Raw genomic sequence first — 22,034 nt, 5'->3', positions numbered from 1 at the left:
TGCACCGTGACATCAAGCCGGCGAACCTCCTCGTGGACCCGGAGCGCTATGAGCTGAAGCTCATTGACTTCGGTTGCGGCACCTTTCTCCAGGAGCGGGCCTACACACGGTTTGCCGGTGAGCTCACAGCCCGGGCCCTGCTGCCAGTGCCAGGCACCGCACGGCCCCATTCCCTGCCGGGCCTGGGCCAGGAGGCCGGCGCCAGGCTCGGGAAGGCAGCGGCCTGCGCCTGGACAGCGCCGCTTCTCTCCCCTAGGAACACGCGCGTACAGCCCACCCGAGTGGATCGGCCTCGGCTGCTACCAGGGCCGTTCAGCCACCGTCTGGTCCCTGGGTGTGCTTTTGTACGAAATGGTGTGCGGGACCCTCCCATTCTGGAACGACCGCGAAATCGTGTCGGCGCGGCTCTTCTTCGAGCTCCAGCTCTCTCGAGGTTGGTATCCGGCCTGAAGAAGGCAGGCTTTGGCAGATGGCGGCGCGCAGCCCGGCGCGGCCCTGGCGCAGCTGGGCGGGCCGTCGCTGTGCCCTCAAGGGCCGGCCGCGGGAGGCGGCCCGTGCCCACGGGCTCCGTGCGGCACGCGTGGCTGAAGGCGGTGGCCGTGTCCCGCCGTGCCGCTCTCCCGCACGGGGCAGGGTGGGTCGGCTCCTGCGGGCGCCGGGGGCAGCTGGGCAGGAGCCTTCTGCAAGTGACCGGCGCTTTCTGCCTTCTCTCCCCAGAATGCGAACATCTGATCCGCTGGTGTTTGTCCAAGCACCCCGCGGACAGGCCAGAGCTGGAGCAGATCTTCTGGCACCCTTGGGTGTGGGGCGGGCGTTTCTGACACCTTACCGGAGCCCCCACAGCAGCCAGTTCCCACGTCCCACGCAGGACCCGAAAAATAAAAATAAAATAACTACAAACAAATAAACCCATTGCGTGGATGTCAAGTCTGATCCTTGTCAGCAGCTTCGGCTAAAGAAACCTCTTTGGAAAAGGGTAATTCCTCAGGTGCTCCCTTAAGCCTTCTTCAAGCTTTCCACGCCTTTCCTTCAGCATGGTAACTTTGTGTCTTCCAGCACAGGCTGGAGCACAGCTAGGAGGGCCTTTAACAAGCCAAGAAGTGCAACACTGAAGCAACAGCTGTCCTTTCAAGCCCAGGCGCCCACTTGGGCGTCTCCTGAAGTGAAACAAGGGAGGGCTCTGTGTGCATTCCAAGGGCCAGCGGGTGGCAGGGGCAAAGATGTTGCTCTGCTTCCCAAGCTGGAAGAAGAACCAGAAGCACCAAAACGTCATTTCACCTCGAGCCCTGATGAACTCTTCCCCTCTTTCTTTCCCTCAAATCGGCAGCACGCAAATGCAGGCCAGGCCTCGTGGCTCGTGGCAGAGCCTTCTTCCTCCCCAGGGAGCCTCCTCGCAGTAAGGGGGGAGCTCCCCTCAGCCCAGGACTCACCAGCTCAGGGCCCCTAGAGCCGAGCCGCCGGCTGAGCCCCCCGGGCCCTGAGCCAAGTGGGCATTGGGGCCCGTCCTGGCCACGGCCACAGCCAATGCAGAGAGGGTCACACCTCTGACAAGAGGAACAGGGCCAGCAAAACCTCAGCCTGGGCCACGAGGAGAGCTGACTTCAGGCTGCAAGGGCCCCAGGGAAAATGTATTGGAAGGTGCTGGCGTCCATCAGGGCTGGTGACTTTTGAAACATCACCTCCTATGGGAGCAGGAGCCGGCGATTCCCAGATGTCAGAGGCCGAGCAGGCGAGGCACCAGGCTGCCTTGCCTGAACAGGCATCTTCTCTGGGATGGAAAAGGAAGCTGTGTGCCCTGTGGAATCCAGGTCAGGAGAAGAATACACAGATGCTTCTTGTCACTGTAGGGAGAAATCTGGTGTGGTGAAAGTTCAACTGGAGATGCAGGCGGCCTGAAATAAAAAGAGGGGGGCACAATAAAAAGAGTTTTTTCAAACACGTTAATGGGAAAAAACACTGTAGAAATAACATCGCCCCCTTCCAGGATGTGGACGGTCACTTCACAAGCAAGGACAGAGACACGGTACAGGTGTTTCAAAGGCATTCTTTGCCTTTGTTTCATGCGTTCTTTGCCTCTGTCGCCAACACTCATCCCTCCTTTTGATGCCTTAAGTGTTAGCTTTTGTATTTTTCAAATTCTCTACTGCCTTCGTATGTAACTCTGAAATTCATATGTAGTTCTCTTCACAGTTTAGTCAGACAAAACAATCCTTTTCCAGCCTGAGAACCAAGGACACCGTTGCAGCTTCAGGCCCCAAAGTGTAAGCAACGGGGAACTGAAGAAAGCGATCTGGGAGGAAGGAACTTCATAACCTGAAGCTGTCATTGGACAGTAAACCCCAAGAATGGAAATGGACCTAAACTTAGAAAAGTGTGAAAACCTGTGACTGCTCGTCATCTTGTGTCCATCCTGGGTAGAGCCACGGCCGGGCTCCTGCAGTGCCCAAGGTGTAACCTTCAAAGGCCTTTTAATAAACACCTCCTTGACTCCCTTAACACTGTCCAGCCTCTGCTCCCGGCAGCCTCTCCTAGGCATCGCCTTCCCAGTGGAAAACATTGCATCGTACCAAGGGACCCTGCAAAGTCCTTGAAGATGGCAAGCCCTGCTCAGCAGAAAGCAAACCACCCGCTGTGTTTGATCCACAGCATTCCCATGCAAACGCAACACGTGCCAGCTACTGGGAAGAAAGAAACCGTATGGCAGTCAAAACCAGAGCACCGGGAGCACCACGAGCACTCTTTGGCACATCCTGATTTATTTAGAGCAGAGGCACTGCAGAAGTCAGTGAGCTGCTAACAAAATCCTCTTCCTGCCCTCGACAGCCAGTTCAGGAGAGCTCCCCAGAGACAGAGGAACTTCAACTCCCTGTGTCTCTGGAGGATCTGCTTGAGCACGGAGTGGTGGGTGTTTCCAGTTGGGAACGCTGCCGCATCCTGGGAGCCGTGGGCTTGACACTGCTGGCACCAGCACTCCTCCTCACGTGCCACGGGCTCCAGGGAACGATTCATTGCAACGGGCTGAGCTCCCGTTCTTACTTCCAGGCTTCTTACTTCCAGGCTTTCTTTGGCCACGTGCATCTTCAGCCATGAGCCGCTCTGCGGATCCCTGCGGCGGGTGGGGCTGTGACGGCACAAAGGGGCTGAGAGCTGGCGTGAGGCAGGGCTGTGTTGTGCTGGCCACAGCACTGTGACATCACCGCGCTGGCGCTATATAAGAGGGGCCAGCAGCCGCAGCTGCCAGTGCAGTCGCGATGGGACGTGCCGAAGCCATGGGTGACGGCGACGGACTGATGGCTGCACTTGTCCTGCTGCTGGCCACTGTGGCTGTCTGTTGGGCCGTTGGCCACTGGCAACCACGGTGGCGGCAGGCAAGGACACGGAAGAGGAGCAAGCGCCCCGCGGTCCGGCCCAGAGGCTCACGGAGGCACCCAGGAGTCCTTGTGGCTCTCGGGTCCTCCAGGCCTCGGGCGACCGCTCGCAAGCGGCCACGTGCTCCCGTGAGCCCCCTGGGCAGCCCCTGCAGCTGCGGCCCCTTGGTGGCCGTGGCCCACGAGCTGCAGGACCTGATGCTGCTGCTCTGGGATGGCAAGGGGACACGTGCGCCGCTCTACGGAGGGATGTGGCAGGCCCTGTGGAAAGAGCTGGAGGAGCTGGTGAAGCGAGGCCACCTGCCTCGCTGTGGCTCGTCCGGCTCGTCAGGAAGCCTCCATCCCCCGGAGAGGCCTGGGAGAGCCTCAACCCCTGTAAGGACGGCACCCCAGAGTACACCCGCCATCCTTGCAGGGACCTCAGGCTGTCAGAGAGCCTCCATCCTGGCAGGAGCCTCTGCAGCCTCTGACAGCCTCCATCCCTTGCAGAGGCACAGTGAGACCTGTCTGCGTGTGGACGGTGCAGGGCCCGTGGACAGGTCTCCCAGCTCCCTGGGCGTCAAGAACCTGGGCGCAACCCTGACCGATGACGTGGCCAGGGCCAGCCCAGAAGTCCCAGTGGGAGCCCAGCCCGAAGCAGGGGAGCCTGCACAGGAGCAGCTGACGGAGCAGCCAGCGTCCCGGAGCCAGCAGCTGCAGGCCCACAGCTGCCAGGACGCTGTGCCGGTTGTGCCAGCCGGAAACAGCCCGAGCCTGGAGGTGGAGACGACCCTCGAGACACCAAGGGGGTTGCTCCATCTCCAGGAAGCTGGCCCAAGAGAGACCTCAACCACCACGAAGGCCTCTCTAAAAGCAGGTGAGATGTGCCTAGGGGCTGTCTGAGGTTTCCCCGGGGCTCTTGAGGGGCATCCCCAGGCCGGGCCAGGGCCCCCGAGGACACCCTAGTAACCGGCTACTTCCAGTGGCTGTGACGTCAAGGGCTTTAGAAGTTTCAAAAAGCCCTGTCTGCTTTGCAGCTGCTCCTGGGTCTCCCCTCTGTGACGTCTCGGGCGGTAGCCCCGGCTGTTGTCAACATCATAGTGCAGCCCGTGACGCCGGGGACAAGGACGGTGCCGCCCTGCCCCGCTGCACCGCGGCTCCTGCAGCCACCTCCGTGCCCTGCCCTGCCCCGGCTGTGCCGCTCGCCAGCCCAACGGTTGCCCCGCGGTGGCCGCAGGCCGGCGCGCAGCAGGAAGCAGGTGAGAGCAGCGTGGCCCGCGCTGGCCCGGCCCGCCTGACTGGCGGACATTTGGACAGGGGGCCCTGGGCTCGAGGCTGATGGCTCGCTCTTGGCCGCAGGGCAAAAGAAGCAGCTGCAGGAGCTGTACCAGCTGGGCCCACAGCTGGGGCGCGGCGGTTTCGGCACCGTTTTCGCGGGCATCCGCCTGTCGGACGGGAGTCCGGTGAGTGGCCGCGAAGGCCGGGCGTGAGAGCATAAGCAGGGGTGGGGAGGGGCAGGGCTTGAGCTCATTCCCCCCTCTCTCGATGGCTTGCAGGTGGCCATCAAACGCGTGGCCCGGGAGAGCATCCTGCAGTGGGACGAGCTGGTGCGTGAGCGGGGCCAGAGGGACAGGGCGGGGCGGGGGCGGGCTCAGCACGCGAGCCGGGGCATCGCGGGCCTGGGGATACCAGAGACCGGTGCTGGGGCCGGGCAAGGCCAAGCATCCTCTGGGGCTTGGCTGGAAGCACAAGCACCAGGGAGGCTGCTCGGGGCGGGCACTGGGGCATCCCAGCCAGGGGACAGCGCAGCCACAGGACAGCATCAGGCCTGCTGCAGGCATTGTCTCCTCCCCACAGCCCGACGGCACCCGTGTTCCCATGGAAATCGTGTTAATGGAGAAGGTGGGCTCTGGCTGCCGCTCCATCATCCAGCTGCTCGACTGGTTTGAGCTGCCTGACAGCTTCCTGCTGGTGATGGAGCGTCCCGAGCCATCGCAGGATCTCCTGCAGTTCCTGCGGGAGCAGGGGTTCCTCAGCGAGGAGGTGGCGCGCTGGCTCTTCTACCAGGTGCTGGAGGCCGTGTGGCACTGCACCGCCTGCGGCGTCCTGCACCGTGACATCAAGCCGGCGAACCTCCTCGTGGACCCGGAGCGCTATGAGCTGAAGCTCATTGACTTCGGTTGCGGCACCTTTCTCCAGGAGCGGGCCTACACACGGTTTGCCGGTGAGCTCACAGCCCAGGCCCTGCTGCCAGTGCCAGGCACCGCACGGCCCCATTCCCTGCCGGGCCTGGGCCAGGAGGCCGGCGCCAGGCTCGGGAAGGCAGCGGCCTGCGCCTGGACAGCGCCGCTTCTCTCCCCTAGGAACACGCGCGTACAGCCCACCCGAGTGGATCGGCCTCGGCTGCTACCAGGGCCGTTCAGCCACCGTCTGGTCCCTGGGTGTGCTGCTTTACGAAATGGTGTGCGGGACCCTCCCATTCTGGAACGACCGCGAAATCGTGTCGGCGCGGCTCTTCTTCGAGCTCCAGCTCTCCCGAGGTTGGTATCCGGCCTGAAGAAGGCAGGCTTTGGCAGATGGCGGCGCGCAGCCCGGCGCGGCCCTGGCGCAGCCGGCCGGGCCGTCGCTGTGCCCTCAAGGGCCGGCCGCGGGAGGCGGCCCGTGCCCACGGGCTCCGTGCGGCACGCGTGGCTGAAGGCGGTGGCCGTGTCCCGCCGTGCCGCTCTCCCGCACGGGGCAGGGTGGGTCGGCTCCTGCGGGCGCCGGGGGCAGCTGGGCAGGAGCCTTCTGCAAGTGACCGGCGCTTTCTGCCTTCTCTCCCCAGAATGCGAACATCTGATCCGCTGGTGTTTGTCCAAGCACCCCGCGGACAGGCCAGAGCTGGAGCAGATCTTCTGGCACCCTTGGGTGTGGGGCGGGCGTTTCTGACACCTTACCGGAGCCCCCACAGCAGCCAGTTCCCACGTCCCACGCAGGACCCGAAAAATAAAAATAAAATAACTACATACATACTGAGAGGAATGTAGAATTTGTCTTTATAAATGAGCTGTGGATCTGCTTGTAGATAAGGCTATCACTGAGAGATAAAAGAAACAATGGGATGGCTTCCACTAATTGATGAATGGAAAAAGATATTTGCCTTTACAAACAAATTGTAGGGCTGCTGTTAAACGAAATTGGGTATCGAAAGATGAAAGAAGCAACTGGGGGAAAACTATGATTTCTATAAGAATTAAAAATTATAAGGGAGGGTTGTACATTAGTGGGGAATTTCTGGTATCAGGCGTTCCGGGAAGTCTGTGCCTCTCAAGTACCTCAGGCAATGGGGAAATAGAGAGGGAAATGCGGCCGCGAAATAGGATAAAAAGGAGGCTGCGTCCTCCAAATATTTGAGAGTTCCCAGGGGAATGTCCCATGGCCTCTCCCTTTATTCGAATAAAGCAAAAAGGACTCCTCTGTCTCCTTTTTGGACAGAAACCTCTGGTGTTTGTGGATTAATTTTCCTGCATCCCCATGTCTTCGAGGGGCGACCAGTTGCCCCTTAGGGCTTGCCCTAAACGGTGGCTCCTCCCTCACCCTGCTGGTGGTTATGAGGGGACATTGGGTCTCAGCTTGGGGTGGAAACAGTCCCAAATGGCCTTGAACTCCTGTGGCAACCATGCCAGCAAGAGGGTGGCACTGCTCCTTTCAGGGAATTGCGGAGAGTCAGAAGGTCCTCGCTGAGCCTCCTTTTCTGCAGGCTGAGCTCCCCCAGCTCCCTCAGCCTCTCCTCATCAGACTTGTTCTGCAGAGCCTTCACTAAGGGATCACTTCCAGCTGCTGAGAAACAATCCCCAAAAAATTCGCCAGCAGAAAAGAGTCCTTGTCCACGACCCGGGGGAACTTGTGTGAAAAGGAAAGAGTTTTTTCTATGTGGTTGCCTGGGTGAAGGGGAAGAAGCCTGTTATAAATAACTATAACTGTTAAGTTGTTAACTAAGTTGTTGGCTTTGGCTGTTATGTATTGGCTTTTAAAATTATTATTAGTCACAATGATTTTTGTGTAGTTCAGTTTGTAATCACTTTAAACTGCTTTTGATACAATATTATTTGTCAGCTTTTGTGGCCAACGCCCTTAGAACGTAATTTATGGATGACAGTTTGTGAATAGTGTGATAAACATATATTATAGTTTTGGCTTTCAAAAAGTATTAAAATTGATGTTATGTCTTGTGCATTATAAGGTTTACTTTTTCATAAGTAACTGTAGTTTTGAAACAATAACTAATGTTTTTGGGGTATTCTTTTGTATTTAACTCTAAATACGAGAATAACTCATATTTGTGAAACAGCTAATGTTGATTTAAAGTACTAATGGAAATAGCTAAAACTGTCTGTATGGTCAGGTTACATTTAAGGAATGGATATGAAGAGGGCCCCTGGTCTTTAAGCCTTCAAATATCAATAGCTGTCTCTGCTGAAACCATGGAACAGGAGGCCTTTGTGACGAAGTGATATTCATGATTTCTTCACGTACTACAAAAAGATGGGTCGGGTCGAACCAAGCTAAAGAATTCCAAGAATATGTAAACAAATTCAAAGAAATGTGTGAATATGTATACTCCTTATGAATAGGTATTTGACCAATGCAATGGAAAAAGAAGAGTTGTTATGGTTAACCGTGTGCCTCTTGCTGCAGCCATGCATGCAGCGCTGTTATTGTCTCTTTTATCCCTTAATAAACTTTTGTCTATTTGCTTCCCTAGTGAATTTTTTATTGTGATGTGTCATTTATTCCTTTACTTATGTTACCTTTAGTATAATGTTTTGCTATTTTATTATGTCTGTTCCTGACCTCATTGTGTTGTTATTACACAGATATTACATTTCCAAAGGTGCGATAGTGGATCAGCTCGGTGGAGATTTGAATTCTACGCCCCTGCACTGGGCCATCAGGTAATGCTGCTTGCAATCACTAACTGCAAATCTGTCAGTATTTACAGCTGTGGTAGCGTTTTCTGTGATCCAGAGAGCAAAGCACTGCTTGTCTGGAGAAAACATAACCTGAAATAATTATTCTGGGAAAACTTCTTCACTTGTGAAGTCTCCCATCATTTCCAAGTGATGATTGGAAAAATCAGTGCTTTCTTCTGGACTGTCAGTCTTTCGCCAGAGTCAGAGGTTTGGATGACTGCTCACAGGAGAAGTTACTGTAGAACAACCACTGTATTCTAAATTAATGCTTTGCCCTAGGCTCATTTTTTATTGTGTATATATTTAATATAATTTCCTGAAAAAAATCAAAACCCCAAGTATCTGAAAGAAAACTGGGGGTTTTTTGAGTCTCTATGAGAACTATAAGGACAATGCTTTCATTAAAATATCCATTTTTTAAATCATCTCTATGGTTTTATTGCAGATATTGTTATAGACAAGGACACTTCCCCAGGGGACGGAGCATCCGAAGGAGCTGTGCAGGGATGTGCAGATGCCGAAAGGGACTCCAGGATAGTTGGACACACTCTGGTGGGCTCAGCCTCCTGCACTGGGGCAGGGAAAGAGCTTGAAGAGGCCCCCGCTGCAGAGGAAGGAGCTGCACGGACAGGGAGGATGAAGTGACCACAGCAAATGTCGGGAAGGAGGAGACAGAGGGATATTGGTGGGGAAAAGGATGACACAAGAGCTCCTGGGGGCCTGGAACCACTAACGATGGCCAGGGAAAGCTCAACACACTCCCTCCAAACAAGGAGGAAGAAGGAGAGAAATGAGCAGAGGACCAAAGCCCAGGACTGAGAAGCAATGCCCAAGAAGTGTTCAGCACCCTCTGCCTGATGCCCAGTCAATCCCACCAGGGATCAGCCTCTCCTGACCAGCTTCCTCAGTTGTTAGACTCAGCAGGACATCCTATGGTCTGCAATATCCCTCTGTGCATTCCAGGTTGGCTGTCCTGGACATGCTCCCTCCAGGCTCTTTGTCACCTCCTTGATGGCAGAGCATGGGACATGGAGTGGCTTCTAGGATCCTACAGAATTCTTGAGGAGGGCAAGCCCTGCTTAGTAGCAACAAACTCTCCACCTGTGATCCATAGCATTCCCATCCTGCATCCAAACCCAGCACTATGCCAGTTTCTGGGAAGAAAAGAATCTCAGTCAAACCCAGAACAGTGGAAACACTCAGAGAGTTCTCTGGGAAAATCCCGATTTATTTAACACTAGTACTCCTAAGATCTGACCCCCCTCCTTAAACAAATTCCTGGTAGTTGGAGGCAATCTCCGCAGAGCTTCTTGGAGATGGAGGAACCTCCTTGGTTTCATGTGGATCATCTCTGCTGCCAAGCACAGGGTGTTCCCCACTGGAACAGTCACAGCATTGTGGGAGCCACGGGCTGATAACTCGTGGCTCCAAGATGCTTGCTGCTGGGACACTTTCCTCTAGGAACATCTTCTTGAAAAGGGCTAGGCGCCCCTTTTTACTTCCAGGCATTTCCTAGCAATCTGCATTCTCGGGGATCAGCAGGTTTGCTGATACTCACGGCTCTGAAGGAGCAGGCACACCTGTCCAAAGAGTTTCCTCCCTCTCCAGTGTGGTGGCTCCCACTGAGGCTCCAGGTAGGTTAAAGTCTCCTGCCAGGAATATCCAAAGTTGGGAATCCATTCTCATTCTTCTTCTCCACTGCTGATGCCTGAGAGCGCCCTGGAGAAGGGAAGATCTGCCTTTGGTCCTGGAGGATCTGTATCCAGCACCACATCAAGGGTCTTCTCCTGTAGCACTGCCTCATCATTCTCGGAGCCATGGACTGGGAACTGGCTGCTGTGTGCCTGGCTGCAGGAAACACTTTCTGCAGTGGCCTTGGCCTCCACTTTTTCTTTCTGGATTTTCCTGCCAGCTGCGTCCCTGGGGAAGAGCAGGTGCTGCTGATACCCATGGCTCTGAGGGAAAAGGCAGTCCTGTCCAAAGGGCTTCTTCCATCTGCACTCTGGCAGCTCTCACAGACACTCTTGCCACAAGTAACCAAACTGTGGAGATCTTCCTGCTCATGCACTGCTGCTGCCAGACAATTCCCTGGAGATGGGAAGGTCTGACTTTGCTGCTGCAGGATCTTGTCCAGCAACACACCATCCTGTGTGGCACCACCACATCATCCTGGGAGCCATGGGGTGGGAACTGGCAGCTCCAGGACAATCGCTGTTGTCCTCTGGCTTCTGGGAGTTCCTTACTGTTGGCCTTTTCTATATCCTGCTTAAACAAGAAAGTTTTATAACTTGGCTCTTCTGCCAGCTTTGAATACATCAACTCTTCTTTAACTCTTTTACAGTCAACAAAAAGTTTGTTTGAGCTCTTTCCCAAAATCTTTATTATGACTGTGCCTTGTAACTCTTGCAACTCTTATTAGTCCATAACCTAGATTATTCACCATCTTTGTCTAGACTAGAATTTTAAAATATACATTACAATTCTTAATTTCCTCTAGCTACAAGATGTAATCACACATATTCGCTATTTTTTATTTTTGTAAAAAAATAGGCATTTTTTCTGTTTTATATTTTTACTTCTGAACTCATCTGTTTCCTGTTTTCACATTCTCAGAAGACTTTTCCTATGATTTATTATTGTAATGATTCTCCAATCATTCCATACTACTTCATAGAGATGTAGCTGTTGCAAAATACACTTATTAGATATTTTTTTGTTGTTTTGATTTATACTCTGGATGATAAAACATGTATTTTACATTACCTTGGACTGCAAAATTTTTTTACATTTTTTAGGGAAAATATGTTACAAAATGTTTGGATAGCATCATCAAAAAACCCAGTTTCATTACATGTCCGGTAGCCATAAAGTAGATCTGTATTTGTCATCTAAAAATAAAGTAAGCTTTTGCTCTTACACACACATTTAGACTTTTTCATCCTGTACAAAAGAAGGTATAAAAAATATGCTATTACAGTTTTATCTTCAACTGCACATCACTTTAACCTCGAGTGAAGACTGCATTATTGAAGGGAACCAATTTAGGCAGTGTAGCTCTAGGTTACCACATGATCAGAACCTTAGACTGGTAATTAATTAAGAACAGAAAATAGTTTGGTTGCCACTGCAAGGCAACTGCACATTCTCCTGCTGTCATTTCCATTGTCAGAGCAAAACTGGAGCTGAGCAATCCCATTCCATCATGATCACCCTTATGCTGCAAAGGTGGAGCCCTGATCTCAGAAATGCCAGAGGTTTTCCATATGTGAAGGTATCCTCCTCTCCCACAGGTATTGCAAGTTCCCCTCTCCCCACTCCATTCCATCTGTAAATTGAACACTGACAATCCATAGAAGTTATACTCTACAACACTGGGATGTATTTTGTTCCTTAGGTAGATCTAAAGCAACGTGGAAGTTGCTCAGCCTCTTGTGTCCTCTTCAAGTGAGCATTTGTAACTTTTCTTCCTACAACAATCCAACCAAACTACTTGGTTACTGCTCCAAGTAGTTACTGGAAGATTTTGCTGTGTTTTCCCATTATGTTTTATTTAACCCAAGCTAAATAAGTACCATTTTGCAAATATTGACACTTCTGTATTTGAAATTCACAGCATACTACAGAGATTGGATAGGTGATCTTCAAGCTTGATAGATGATATTGACCACAGAATATCAATAAATAGGAAATACTAAGACAAAAGTTAATCCAATACATACCCCTCAAAATCCAAATTTGTTGTTGTTGTTTTGGGGAAGAAACAAATTTAACAGCTTTGCCATGCATACAACAAAGTGACCCAGGCATGGATATGAGCAAGCTGATAGTCCTTCACATTGCAGTTTTCAAGGGTGACATTAGTGGGACACTGCTTGGAGCAGGATGAAGTTTACAGAATAGATTAAAGTGTTTTTTTAATAGGTGTTGAAGGGGCAATTTTTTCCACAAAACATCCAAGATTTCTCAGGGAACAAAAAAGGGACCACACTGTGCTGTGCAAGGCTACCATGATTTAAGAGTCCGGATTATGTTGCAATATTTAAATAACCTTGGCATTAACAGCAAAGGGGCAGAGCAATTTCCAAGGCTACATAAGAAAATGATGTGTGTAGATCCATCTCTGAAACAAAGCCCAGCTCCAAGATACACTTGTTTTCTAGGTTTGCAGAGAGCCTTTTTCTCCTGCCCAGACCATCCTCTCCAGGATGACTGCAACAAAACCAAAACACACAATCACCACCACAACTCATCCAAACCTGCCATGAAGATCAGTGCATTCAGCTGCTTCTACAAAACATTAATTTATACTTTCTTTCCTACTTACTTTAAAAACCAACAGTATATTTATATGCAATAATTTAAAAAGACTTTTAACTTGAACATAACTACCAAACTTGTTACAAGCTGCACAGTTCATACAATGACCCCTATTCTTTTTATTTGGTTCACCTTGGAAAAGAGAATTCCAAGGAGCTCTTGAAAATAAACATTTTAAAGAGCTCCTTTTGTATCCTTCAGTCACTCTGAAAGATAACCATGTAACAAGAAATAGCTGAAGGAAAAATAGCAGTATTTTATTTGTCCTGAATCTAAGAATTTAAAACTTTAAATTTTTACAAACATGATTTTATACAAATTATAGGGAAGGAAGTTTTCCACCCACACTGAAGAAGTGGATGTGGCCTTCCCCACAGCTGCAGCACCTCCAAGGCTGTAACTGCTTTGCCAGGGGTTTATCCATGGCCATGGCTCTGGGGTGCTCCAGCACAACCCCATGCACAAACACTGATGTTCCATGGGGCACCTGCTGAGCATGGCCCTATCCACAGCCACAGGGGCTTCAGGTTTATCCTTGGGCCACAATTCCTTCTTGGGCACAGACACGACCACAGGCACTGATGCTCTGAGAGGTTCCTGCTCTGCCATGGCCTTACTCCCAGCCACTGATGTCTGAGGTGTCCTGTTCCCATGTGGACTCATCCACAGGTCACAGTTCCCTCAACTGGAGCTCACACTGGAGTTCCAGCAGCACAGAAACAGCAGCGATGCCCTGGCCACCTGCCAGCCCGAGTGTGTCACCATGGCTGTCATCCAAGTGTCCCCAGGCACAGCACAGGGAGAGGAGGAGCACTACAGCCAGCAGCAAATTCAAAATCAAGCCCCTAACAAGCCCCATGGCAAGCACAGGAACCTGATAACCCAACAGCACCAACACTATAAATCCAACCCAGCATATTCCAGCCAAAGATGCTGTTAACTCAAACCCTTTGAGCTCCATGTCAGGCACCAAAAAGGACTGTCATGGTTTAACCCCAGCTGGCAACTCAGCCCCACACAGCTGCTTGCTCACTCCCCCACAGTGGGATGGGGAAGGTAATCAGGAAAGGGAGAAAACTCACGGCTTGAGATAAACACAGTTTAATAGGTAAAGGAAAAAACTGCACACAAACAAAGCAAAATAAGGGATCTACTCCTCACTTGCCACCTGCAGGCAGATGTTCAGCCATCTCCATGAAAGCAGGTCTCCACCACATGTAATGGTGACTTAGAACGGCAAATACTATCACTCCTGACATCCCCCACTTCCTTCTTCCTCCAGCTTTATGAGCTGAGCATGATGCCACATGGCCTGGGATATTCCTTAGGTCAATTGGGGTCAGCTGTCCTGCCCATGACCCCTCCCAACTCCTTGTGCTCACCCAGCCCACTCCCTGGCATGTGGGGTGAGGATGCAGAAAAGGCCTTGATGCTGTGTAAACACTGCTCAGCAGTAGTGAAAACATCCCTGTGTTATCAGCACTGTCTCAGTTCAAATCCATAACTATGCCCATAACAGCTACTATGAAAAAAATTAACTCCATTCCAGCCCAACCATAGCTCAGTAGCTTCACAAAGTCTGGTTTCAGTAGCAAAATAAAAACTCAGTTGGTCATGTTCCCTATTGTCAGGTGCTGAAAATTGCACTAATTTGTAACAGTTTTCACTTTTGTTTTAGATTATAACAGTTATTTCAGACCAGCTTCTCCAGTTCAGTATTTTCACTGTTCATTTCTTGACAAGCAACCAACAATCAAGCCTCCTTTGCACTTTTTCCCAAGTGTAGGTTCTGATGGTCATAAGCAACTGCATCAGAAAACTTCTTTCCTAAAGAGATGACAGAACTCTTTATCTTCTCTCCTGAAGCACTGCAAACTGCTTCCAGAACCCTGCTACTATCAAGGGTAAGGCCACCTTCCAGCTTTGGGATTTCTCAGGTGTCTAAATACATGCATCTTTTCTTAAACTCCAAGTTAATTTGGAAATGGGGAGATTCAGAGGGGTATTCCAATTAAAAGAGTCTTCTAAAAAAATGTGCCAGTTCAGTGCCATACTTGAGTTACCCTTAGCACGGCATGCCTGCATGTTTCTTCTTTTTCCTTTCCCCTGCCTCCTGTGTTAGCCTTAAAACACCCCGGGTAGGAGCCGGTAGGGCACTGCAGCAGTGTAGCGCTTCCAGTCCTTCCCATACTTGCTGCCACAACGGTGCTCGTCCCTCAGGCAGCGGTGGGTGAGCAGAATGGTCATGTAAATGATGTAGAAGTAAGGCAGGAGGTGCTCAAAGCCACAAGCCAGGCAATAGGCCAGCGAACCCATCAGGTCTCCTGTGTAGTTGAAGTGACGTGCCCAGCCCCAAAATCCGGAGGTCATCAGCTTGCTGTGGTACTTGGTGCCATCCACGGACGTGTAGGAGCACTCGATGTACTGAGGCTTCTTCCCCCAGATCCTGCAGTTGCCACTGGTGCGACGGAAGAGGTCCTTCTGGTGGTTGGTCATTCTGAAGATGTAATAACCCAGCAAGCCCAACATCAAGACCCCTATGGCATGAGCTGTGCACAGCTGGACGGGATGGTAAACCAAATACAGACCCTGGGGAGCACAAAAACAATCAGCCATTGACTTCCAACAGAGGGCTTAGCACACCACACAAATTCCTTGATCACAGTGACCCACAACAAACCAGAAGAACACATAGAAAAAAGTACTGCAATAGTAAAACTGCACAAAACTTTCAGAAAACTCTGCATCCTAGAGTTTCCTTCTCTCTTTCTCTCTCCAAAACTGCACTTCTTTGTGAAACAAGAAGGGAGAAGTTGCAAGGATGCAAACCAGACAGAAGGAAAAACCCAAGGAACAAAACCCAACAAACCACACCAACCAAAAGATCCTCAACAAGCAGGAGTGAAAAAAGAAAGGAATCTGAAAGGATTTAGAAAAGTATGCAGACACAATCAACAGTGGCAGAAAGAGGCACAAAAGAAGGGCAGGAGAGGAAAAGATGTCAAATCCATGCACGGACAGGAAGCTTTCCTACAAGAGAATTGTTACAAAGAACTTTGCAATAATTTCTCAACAGTCTAACAATATAGAAACGTTTAAGGTACAAATTAAACAGCTAGAAAGAAAGTTTCTGGAGAGTTTCATCCCTGATAGCCCAAAAACACAGTGTACACTTTTTTACCTGCAATGTATAGAGGTAAGGCAACCAAACACAGTCTCCCCAGCCCAAATACCATCCAAAATGATCATGGCAGATATCAATGGTTTTCAAGTACCAGGCTTCATTCCAAAAGAAGTCCAGAACATAAATACCCTGCAACAGAATAATTTTACATTAATAACATAGCACTGTCACCAGTTACCCTGCTTAACAGCATCAGCTTAATGTCTGTGCTGCCTTGTGATGTATTCTTAAATTCATTGGTGTTTTCATGTTAGCACTTAAAAACCAGACATTTCTGAACATGGTTAAGAAGAACTCTCACATAAATACAACCTATCTGGATACACAATATCTATCTCTCTAGACAGATAAAGCACTAGTAGGATGACTAAGGCAAGTGTACAACTCAGGGATAAACACTTGGGAAGTGAACTCACAACTGACCACCCTGATCTCTCTTCAGCTTAGAGTCACAGGGTTACAAAGAGGAGGGATAGAGCTTCTAAGGAGCAGGCTTCCATTTACACAGATCAGGGAATAAATCCAAAGACCCATCAGTGAATGAGCTTGTTTCAGGCCAGGAAAAAATGCCTCAGTTTGATTTCCATGGAAGGAGATTTTTTCCTACTTTCATACTAGATTATTTTCAAACTGGTTTCTTCATTTCCTCCTCGGAATTTACCTGGAGGACATTGACAAGGATCATGGAGTTTGTCACTTGACCATACAGCTCCTGTTGTTTGGCAGCAAAGGAAAGGTTGATTAGAGTCCAGGCCACAATCCCAGGGCGCCCATTGAAGAACAGCTTGAAATCAAACCACTTCCCTATTCGAGGGTTAAATTCAATCCCCATCATGTAGTCATAAAAGAAGTTTCCAGTGAATTTGCTGTAAAATGCAAAAAAAAAAAAATTAGAAATGGACAGAGTTAAATACAAATAGAAATAATTTCTACTCTGACTACACAATTGAGATTAATTTGATGTAGTGATAATAAAAATCATAAAACCATGTAACGTTGTGCAAGGTAACACAAACTGACACGACTGAAGTATTACATTAATAGACATAAATGGTAGAATTTCAGAGGTGCCCAGGTTTTCTCTTGGTAACACTTCTGAACAGTCTAAGTATAACCATTTTTAGGATGGGTGCATCTGTGACTATGAGGCTGCCAGTCCCATGGTGTGCAGCATGAAACACATGGGATAGTGCTGGTGAAGTTAAGAACCACTGCCATACATTGGCCTAGCTCTCTGTGCCACTGAAATATACTCCATCATTCAATTTATACATCCGACTTTTGTTTAACAATTTTTATCTCTGATACCTAGTATTCTCTCATTACTAAAATTCACATACCAGTCTTTGGCATTGGTAGGGAAAAAGTAGCCTTTAATCATTGCAAACGTGGACACTGCATATCCCAAGATATTGGCACACCACAGGAGAGGAATCCAGTTGTCAAAAATGATGGTAGGTGAGAACAAGTGGAAGCAAGAAGCATTTGCAAACCAAAGCACATGGGTAATGATCCAGGCCTGAAGTCCATTGATTTCATATTTATTCACAACACCTAAGTATGAAGAAAAAATGGATGTTAGTGACCCTGCATTAATAAAGCTTTTGGTTAATATGGGGATGCACAGAATACACAGAAGCTCAATCAAGTCCTCATGAAATGACCTCTCTCCTCATCATCCCACTTAAATACCTTGAGGCACTTTTCTGAAAGCTCCATTAGACTCTGCTGTACCCACTAGACTTTGTTAGGCTGAGCTTTTCTTCTCACAAAAGTGAATTTAGACTTTCCCCAAAACTGACTACAGTAACAAGCCACCAGTAACAGTTCACATCACACATTTTGTCCAAGTCTCTTGGGTTAATGGAGCTTGAGCAGATAAAACTATCTTGTCAAATACCAGCAATAGTCCACTGACAATTTTAAGTGCCAAAATTGTCAACCAGTACTTTTCCATTGCTGGTGTGGTGCCTACCAGATCAACAGTTTTACTAATTATAAGAGATAGAAATGCTATAACTTATTCTAAAAGATGACCCAGATTGCTTTCTAGTTTTGCTTGAACTGAACATGTGAGGAAGGTGAGACCATTTACGTCCATGTTTCCTCTGATTACACATGGGTTATTAAAGACTCTAAGAAGCAGAAATACTATAATTCCAAAGAAAGACCTTACCAGCAGGGGTGATAGCACCTTCTTGTACACCTCCCACATATCCAGGGAGAAATTTATGGCAGAAATCAGGAATGAACAAGTACAAAACCACCTAAAAGTGAGAGAATGTATTCACAGTAAACACAGACAAGACAAAACCCCTCAAAACACTATCCTTTACATACGTATCCCAAATGTAACATTTCTCTTAAGTTTCTACTAAGTGTTGGGTAAGCCAATATGGAAATATTTAGCTGTTGTGATTTTAGACTAGTAATATATCTAAGCTTTTCTACAGCTCTAAAGATATATTTTATGTAAGGCTGTCATTCTTTTTTGGTGGGGAGGCAGGACTGTTGGTAACTACATTCAGGTCCTCGTCCTTTCATTTTCATCTATTTCTTGTGTGTTAATTTAAAACAAATGGGTACCGTTGTTACATAGCTACCTTTTCTTAAAAACCTCATTAAGGAATATGTCACACAAAGAATATTTGTGCATATTCCCTACATGCTTATTTTCTAAGTAATTTGGATTCCAAAACACCTTGGAAATTGTGAAACATCTAAGAGTGAATGCCAGTGCAAGATTCCACCATCCTCTGTGCAAAAGGATTCATCCAACACTGTGGGGAAAACCAGACTCTGCATCCAGATTATAACTCAATAATGTACCTGGAAAGTGACCCACAGGGAATAGATGACAGCAGCCCTATAGGTCAGTGTGGGAGTGCTGTTCCAGATGTCAGACAGATGCTTATTCCCCGTCAGCAAGTCCAGGAGTGGATCAGTCAGAGAGCACTGGTACTGGGCACAGGACATGATGAAGTAATACACAATCAGTGGTGCAAACATGAGCAGGAAAAGGATGCTTGCCAAGGAAAACCAGTCCACCTCCCTGTAATCCAAAACAAAGCATTTTGTTTCCCCAGGTTTCAGATAGATAAGTTACATCAGACAGTTTTTCAGTGGACCTTCTAGACTTAACTGGATGAAAACTGAAAACGTGTTCAAGGCATGGACATATCTGAGGGACAAACAGCCATAAAAAACTCAGCACAGAACACACTATGCCAGAAGCTTCTCTAAAACTACACTAGTTGATCAGAGCAAGAGATTAAATAAAATCTTCCCTCCAAGACCTTGGACAGCGATACCTTGAACTTGCTGTGCCACTGTTGCTGTTCCCAGCTGCAGTACAGTGCCCTGCTAATACCTGCCCATCTCTTTGGGAACTGGGACATGAGTCATAAATATTGCTACAGCAGGACTTGTCAGCTGGGAGTGCCACAGATACCAGGATGCCTGTTTTCCAAATCTCAGCAAATATTTCTTTTCTTGAAGGAACCAGAAATTTGACCAATTTTTATGATTTGCTTTTCTTTTTTGCAAGGAGTGTGATTTAACCCAAACCATCTGGCCAATTCTCTTCCTTAAAAAACTTGAAGAACTCTTCTTCAACACCTGTTGTTACAGCAGATTACCCATAAGCTTTACAGAGCAGGGCAGAACAAAAATCCATTATTAACAGAGGAAGTTTAAAAGGAATACAGCATCTCTGAGAGTAAGAATGAAGTAATTGGAAATACAAGGACTACTTGGGCTTCTCTCACCATGCTCTTCCCCACTGGCCTTGAGATACTTTAGTATCATTTTGCATGTTTTGGTGTTTTCTTCCTTCAGCAGGTTTTTTCTCCTTTGAGAGATGGGTTGCCATGATACCCTATGGGAAAGAAAATATGAATCCTATTACTCCAGCTAGTTCTCAGTAAGCCTTCCGTCTCTACAAGAGAATGACAAATAAAAGTTACTAAAATCTGTTTTATAGACTTCAGACCACATAACATTTGGGGGTGGAGGAGAGGAAGCAAAAAGTTTTTACCAATTACATCCAGCAAAACATAATCAAAACACTCTTATCAAAGTAACCCATTAAACTTCTTGCTAACTGGAAATTTCTTTTAAAATGCATAGATAGTATATAGCTTATTACTTTCATGTAGATGTAAAAGGAAAAAAAAAAGATGTTTCACCACATTCTCATAAATCTCTGTAACTTAACTCGCTTTCTTAATTTGAGAAATTGCTACTGCTGTAACATTATCAGTAGCGGACCTTGTGAATTGGATACTTTGCCCAGAGTCCTTGGTCCATATATGTCATTGACACCATAGAAAACAAGACATAATCCTATCTAAATGAAAAATCAGCGGGAACGGAGAATGACTTACTCGGCAACACTTAATTCTCTCTGTGGAACATGCACTGTAGTTTTCTTTCAGTCTCATTCAACGCTTCTCGTGTTAAAGATCATCATCCTATAATGTGACCTATGGACTGAGGTGGCGGCTCGATGTGCCTGCATTACCTGGACACTGACTGAGCCCGCCCATAGCCCCGGCACCCACCGCCTCCTGACAACCTGTTCCAACGCCTACCACACCAACAACGAAAAAAAAATTTTCTCTCATCTAATCCCAATCTCTACCTCGCTTTAAGGCCATTTCCTTTAGTCCTGCCCCCCGCAGGTTTCTTCTCAGAAGCGATCTGAGGGGAAGGCAGCTCATCGCCCCCCTTTGCCCACACGGTTGGCTCCGTTCAAGGGCAGATCCCACACACGATAAGGAAGGAACGCACTCACCTACGTGCGGGGGTCAGTGACAGGGATCACCTTCGCACCGTTCCCGGAGCCCGCCCCGGCCACCGCCGCTCCTGCTCTGCCTCGCTAGCGGCCCCTCAGCCGGCACCGACCCTCCGGGCCCCGCCCCCGCCCCACCGCCCCAGCCAATCCCCGCCGCGCCCCGCCCGCTCCGCGGCTCCCCATTGGTGGCGCGCGCTCGTCCCATGGGCCGAGGAGCGCGCGGGGGGCAGGCTCCGCCCCCTGCTCCGCGCCGCGCCGGGAGCGCGCGGGTCGCTGGATAAACCCGCGCGTTCTCGGGAACGGGAACCGCTGTCCAGGGAAATAGCTTACACCTGCACCCGGGTCACAGCAACCCCCCGTGCCGACACTGGGCCGCCTTGAATCTGCCATAATTGATAAAATTAATCACAAGAGCATTGGCATTTGTATAAACCAAAATACTAAGCTCTGAAGTGAAGCATGGACACTAGATAAAGGAAATTATATGATAAAATCATTATGTTTAAAATCACCTTGTTATGTTATATTATGTTGTATTATGTTACATTATATTATGTTATATTATATTTTCCAAATAAGTTGTATCGGCTACCAGCTTACAAAATCAGACTTCCCAATAGCCCTTCCTGCCTTTGTCTGATCAATGCTGCTTATCTCAAGGACCAGACTTCCAGAACTTCTCTGGAACAAAGGCCAGATGGCTATCTGTGACTGATTATCGCCCGGAGGCTTTGTGAATTTGTGTAAGGATGTCTATTCGACTACCACTGCTTACCTGGCAAAATTATGACACCAAAAAAACCCAAAAAAACCAACAAACCCAAACCCAAAAATTATTGATTACAACGAGAAACCACAGTATAAGAAGAGGCTACAAACCAAAATTCGATGGAGCGTAGAGTGGACAGTGAGCCCTCATGTTCCACAGCGCGCTGCTTCTTGCTCTTTCTATATCAAATAAAACAATCTAAATTTTGCTGAATATAGAGACTTTTGTCTCTCATTTATAACAAGTCATTATTAGACTCTCCGCATTCCACTGACCTTTCTGTGCAATTTCCGATGGCCCCGCAGAAAAAGACGTGGGGGTGCTGGCCAAGAGCTGCTGAACACAAGCCCAGGTGTGCCCAGGTGGCCAAGAAGAACAGGATCCTGCCTGTGTCAGCAATAGTGTGGCCAGCAGGAGCAGGGCAGTGCCCGTGCCCCTGTTCTGGGCTCCGCTGAGGCCACACCTCGAATGGTGGGGTCAGTTTTGGGCACCTTAATCCAAGACATTGAGTTGCTGGAGTGTGTCCAGGGAATGGATCTGGGGCAGGATCTGGGAGGAGACGGATGAGGAAGAGGGGAAGGGAGATCTCAGCCTGGAGAAAAGGAGGCTGAAGGAGGAGATCTTCTTATACTCTACAACTCCCTGAAGGGAGGCTATAGGCTTTTCTCTC

The 22,034-nt window shown here is 48.8% G+C and overlaps 1 protein-coding gene across 1 annotated transcript; it reads right to left on the bottom strand.

Moving 5' to 3' along the window:
- Window positions 1-13,701: 13,701 nt before the first annotated feature.
- DHCR7 (7-dehydrocholesterol reductase) lies at window positions 13,702-20,736 on the bottom strand. Its single transcript, XM_088175388.1, has 8 exons — window positions 20,596-20,736; window positions 19,568-19,677; window positions 18,630-18,852; window positions 17,977-18,067; window positions 17,141-17,354; window positions 16,462-16,666; window positions 15,798-15,929; window positions 13,702-15,205 (listed from the first exon to the last, which is right to left on the bottom strand). The coding sequence occupies exons 2-8, from the start codon at window positions 19,669-19,671 to the stop codon at window positions 14,741-14,743; spliced, it is 1,434 nt and encodes a 477-aa protein (XP_088031514.1). The 5' UTR covers window positions 19,672-19,677; window positions 20,596-20,736; the 3' UTR covers window positions 13,702-14,740.
- Between the last annotated feature and the right edge of the window lie 1,298 nt (window positions 20,737-22,034).

Source organism: Sturnus vulgaris, chromosome 18, assembly GCF_052056855.1.
Source record: "Sturnus vulgaris isolate bStuVul1 chromosome 18, bStuVul1.hap1, whole genome shotgun sequence".
Taxonomy (NCBI): Eukaryota; Metazoa; Chordata; class Aves; order Passeriformes; family Sturnidae; genus Sturnus; species Sturnus vulgaris.
Note: the sequence above shows the minus strand (reverse complement) of the source record. Positions and strands in the feature narration are given on the sequence as shown.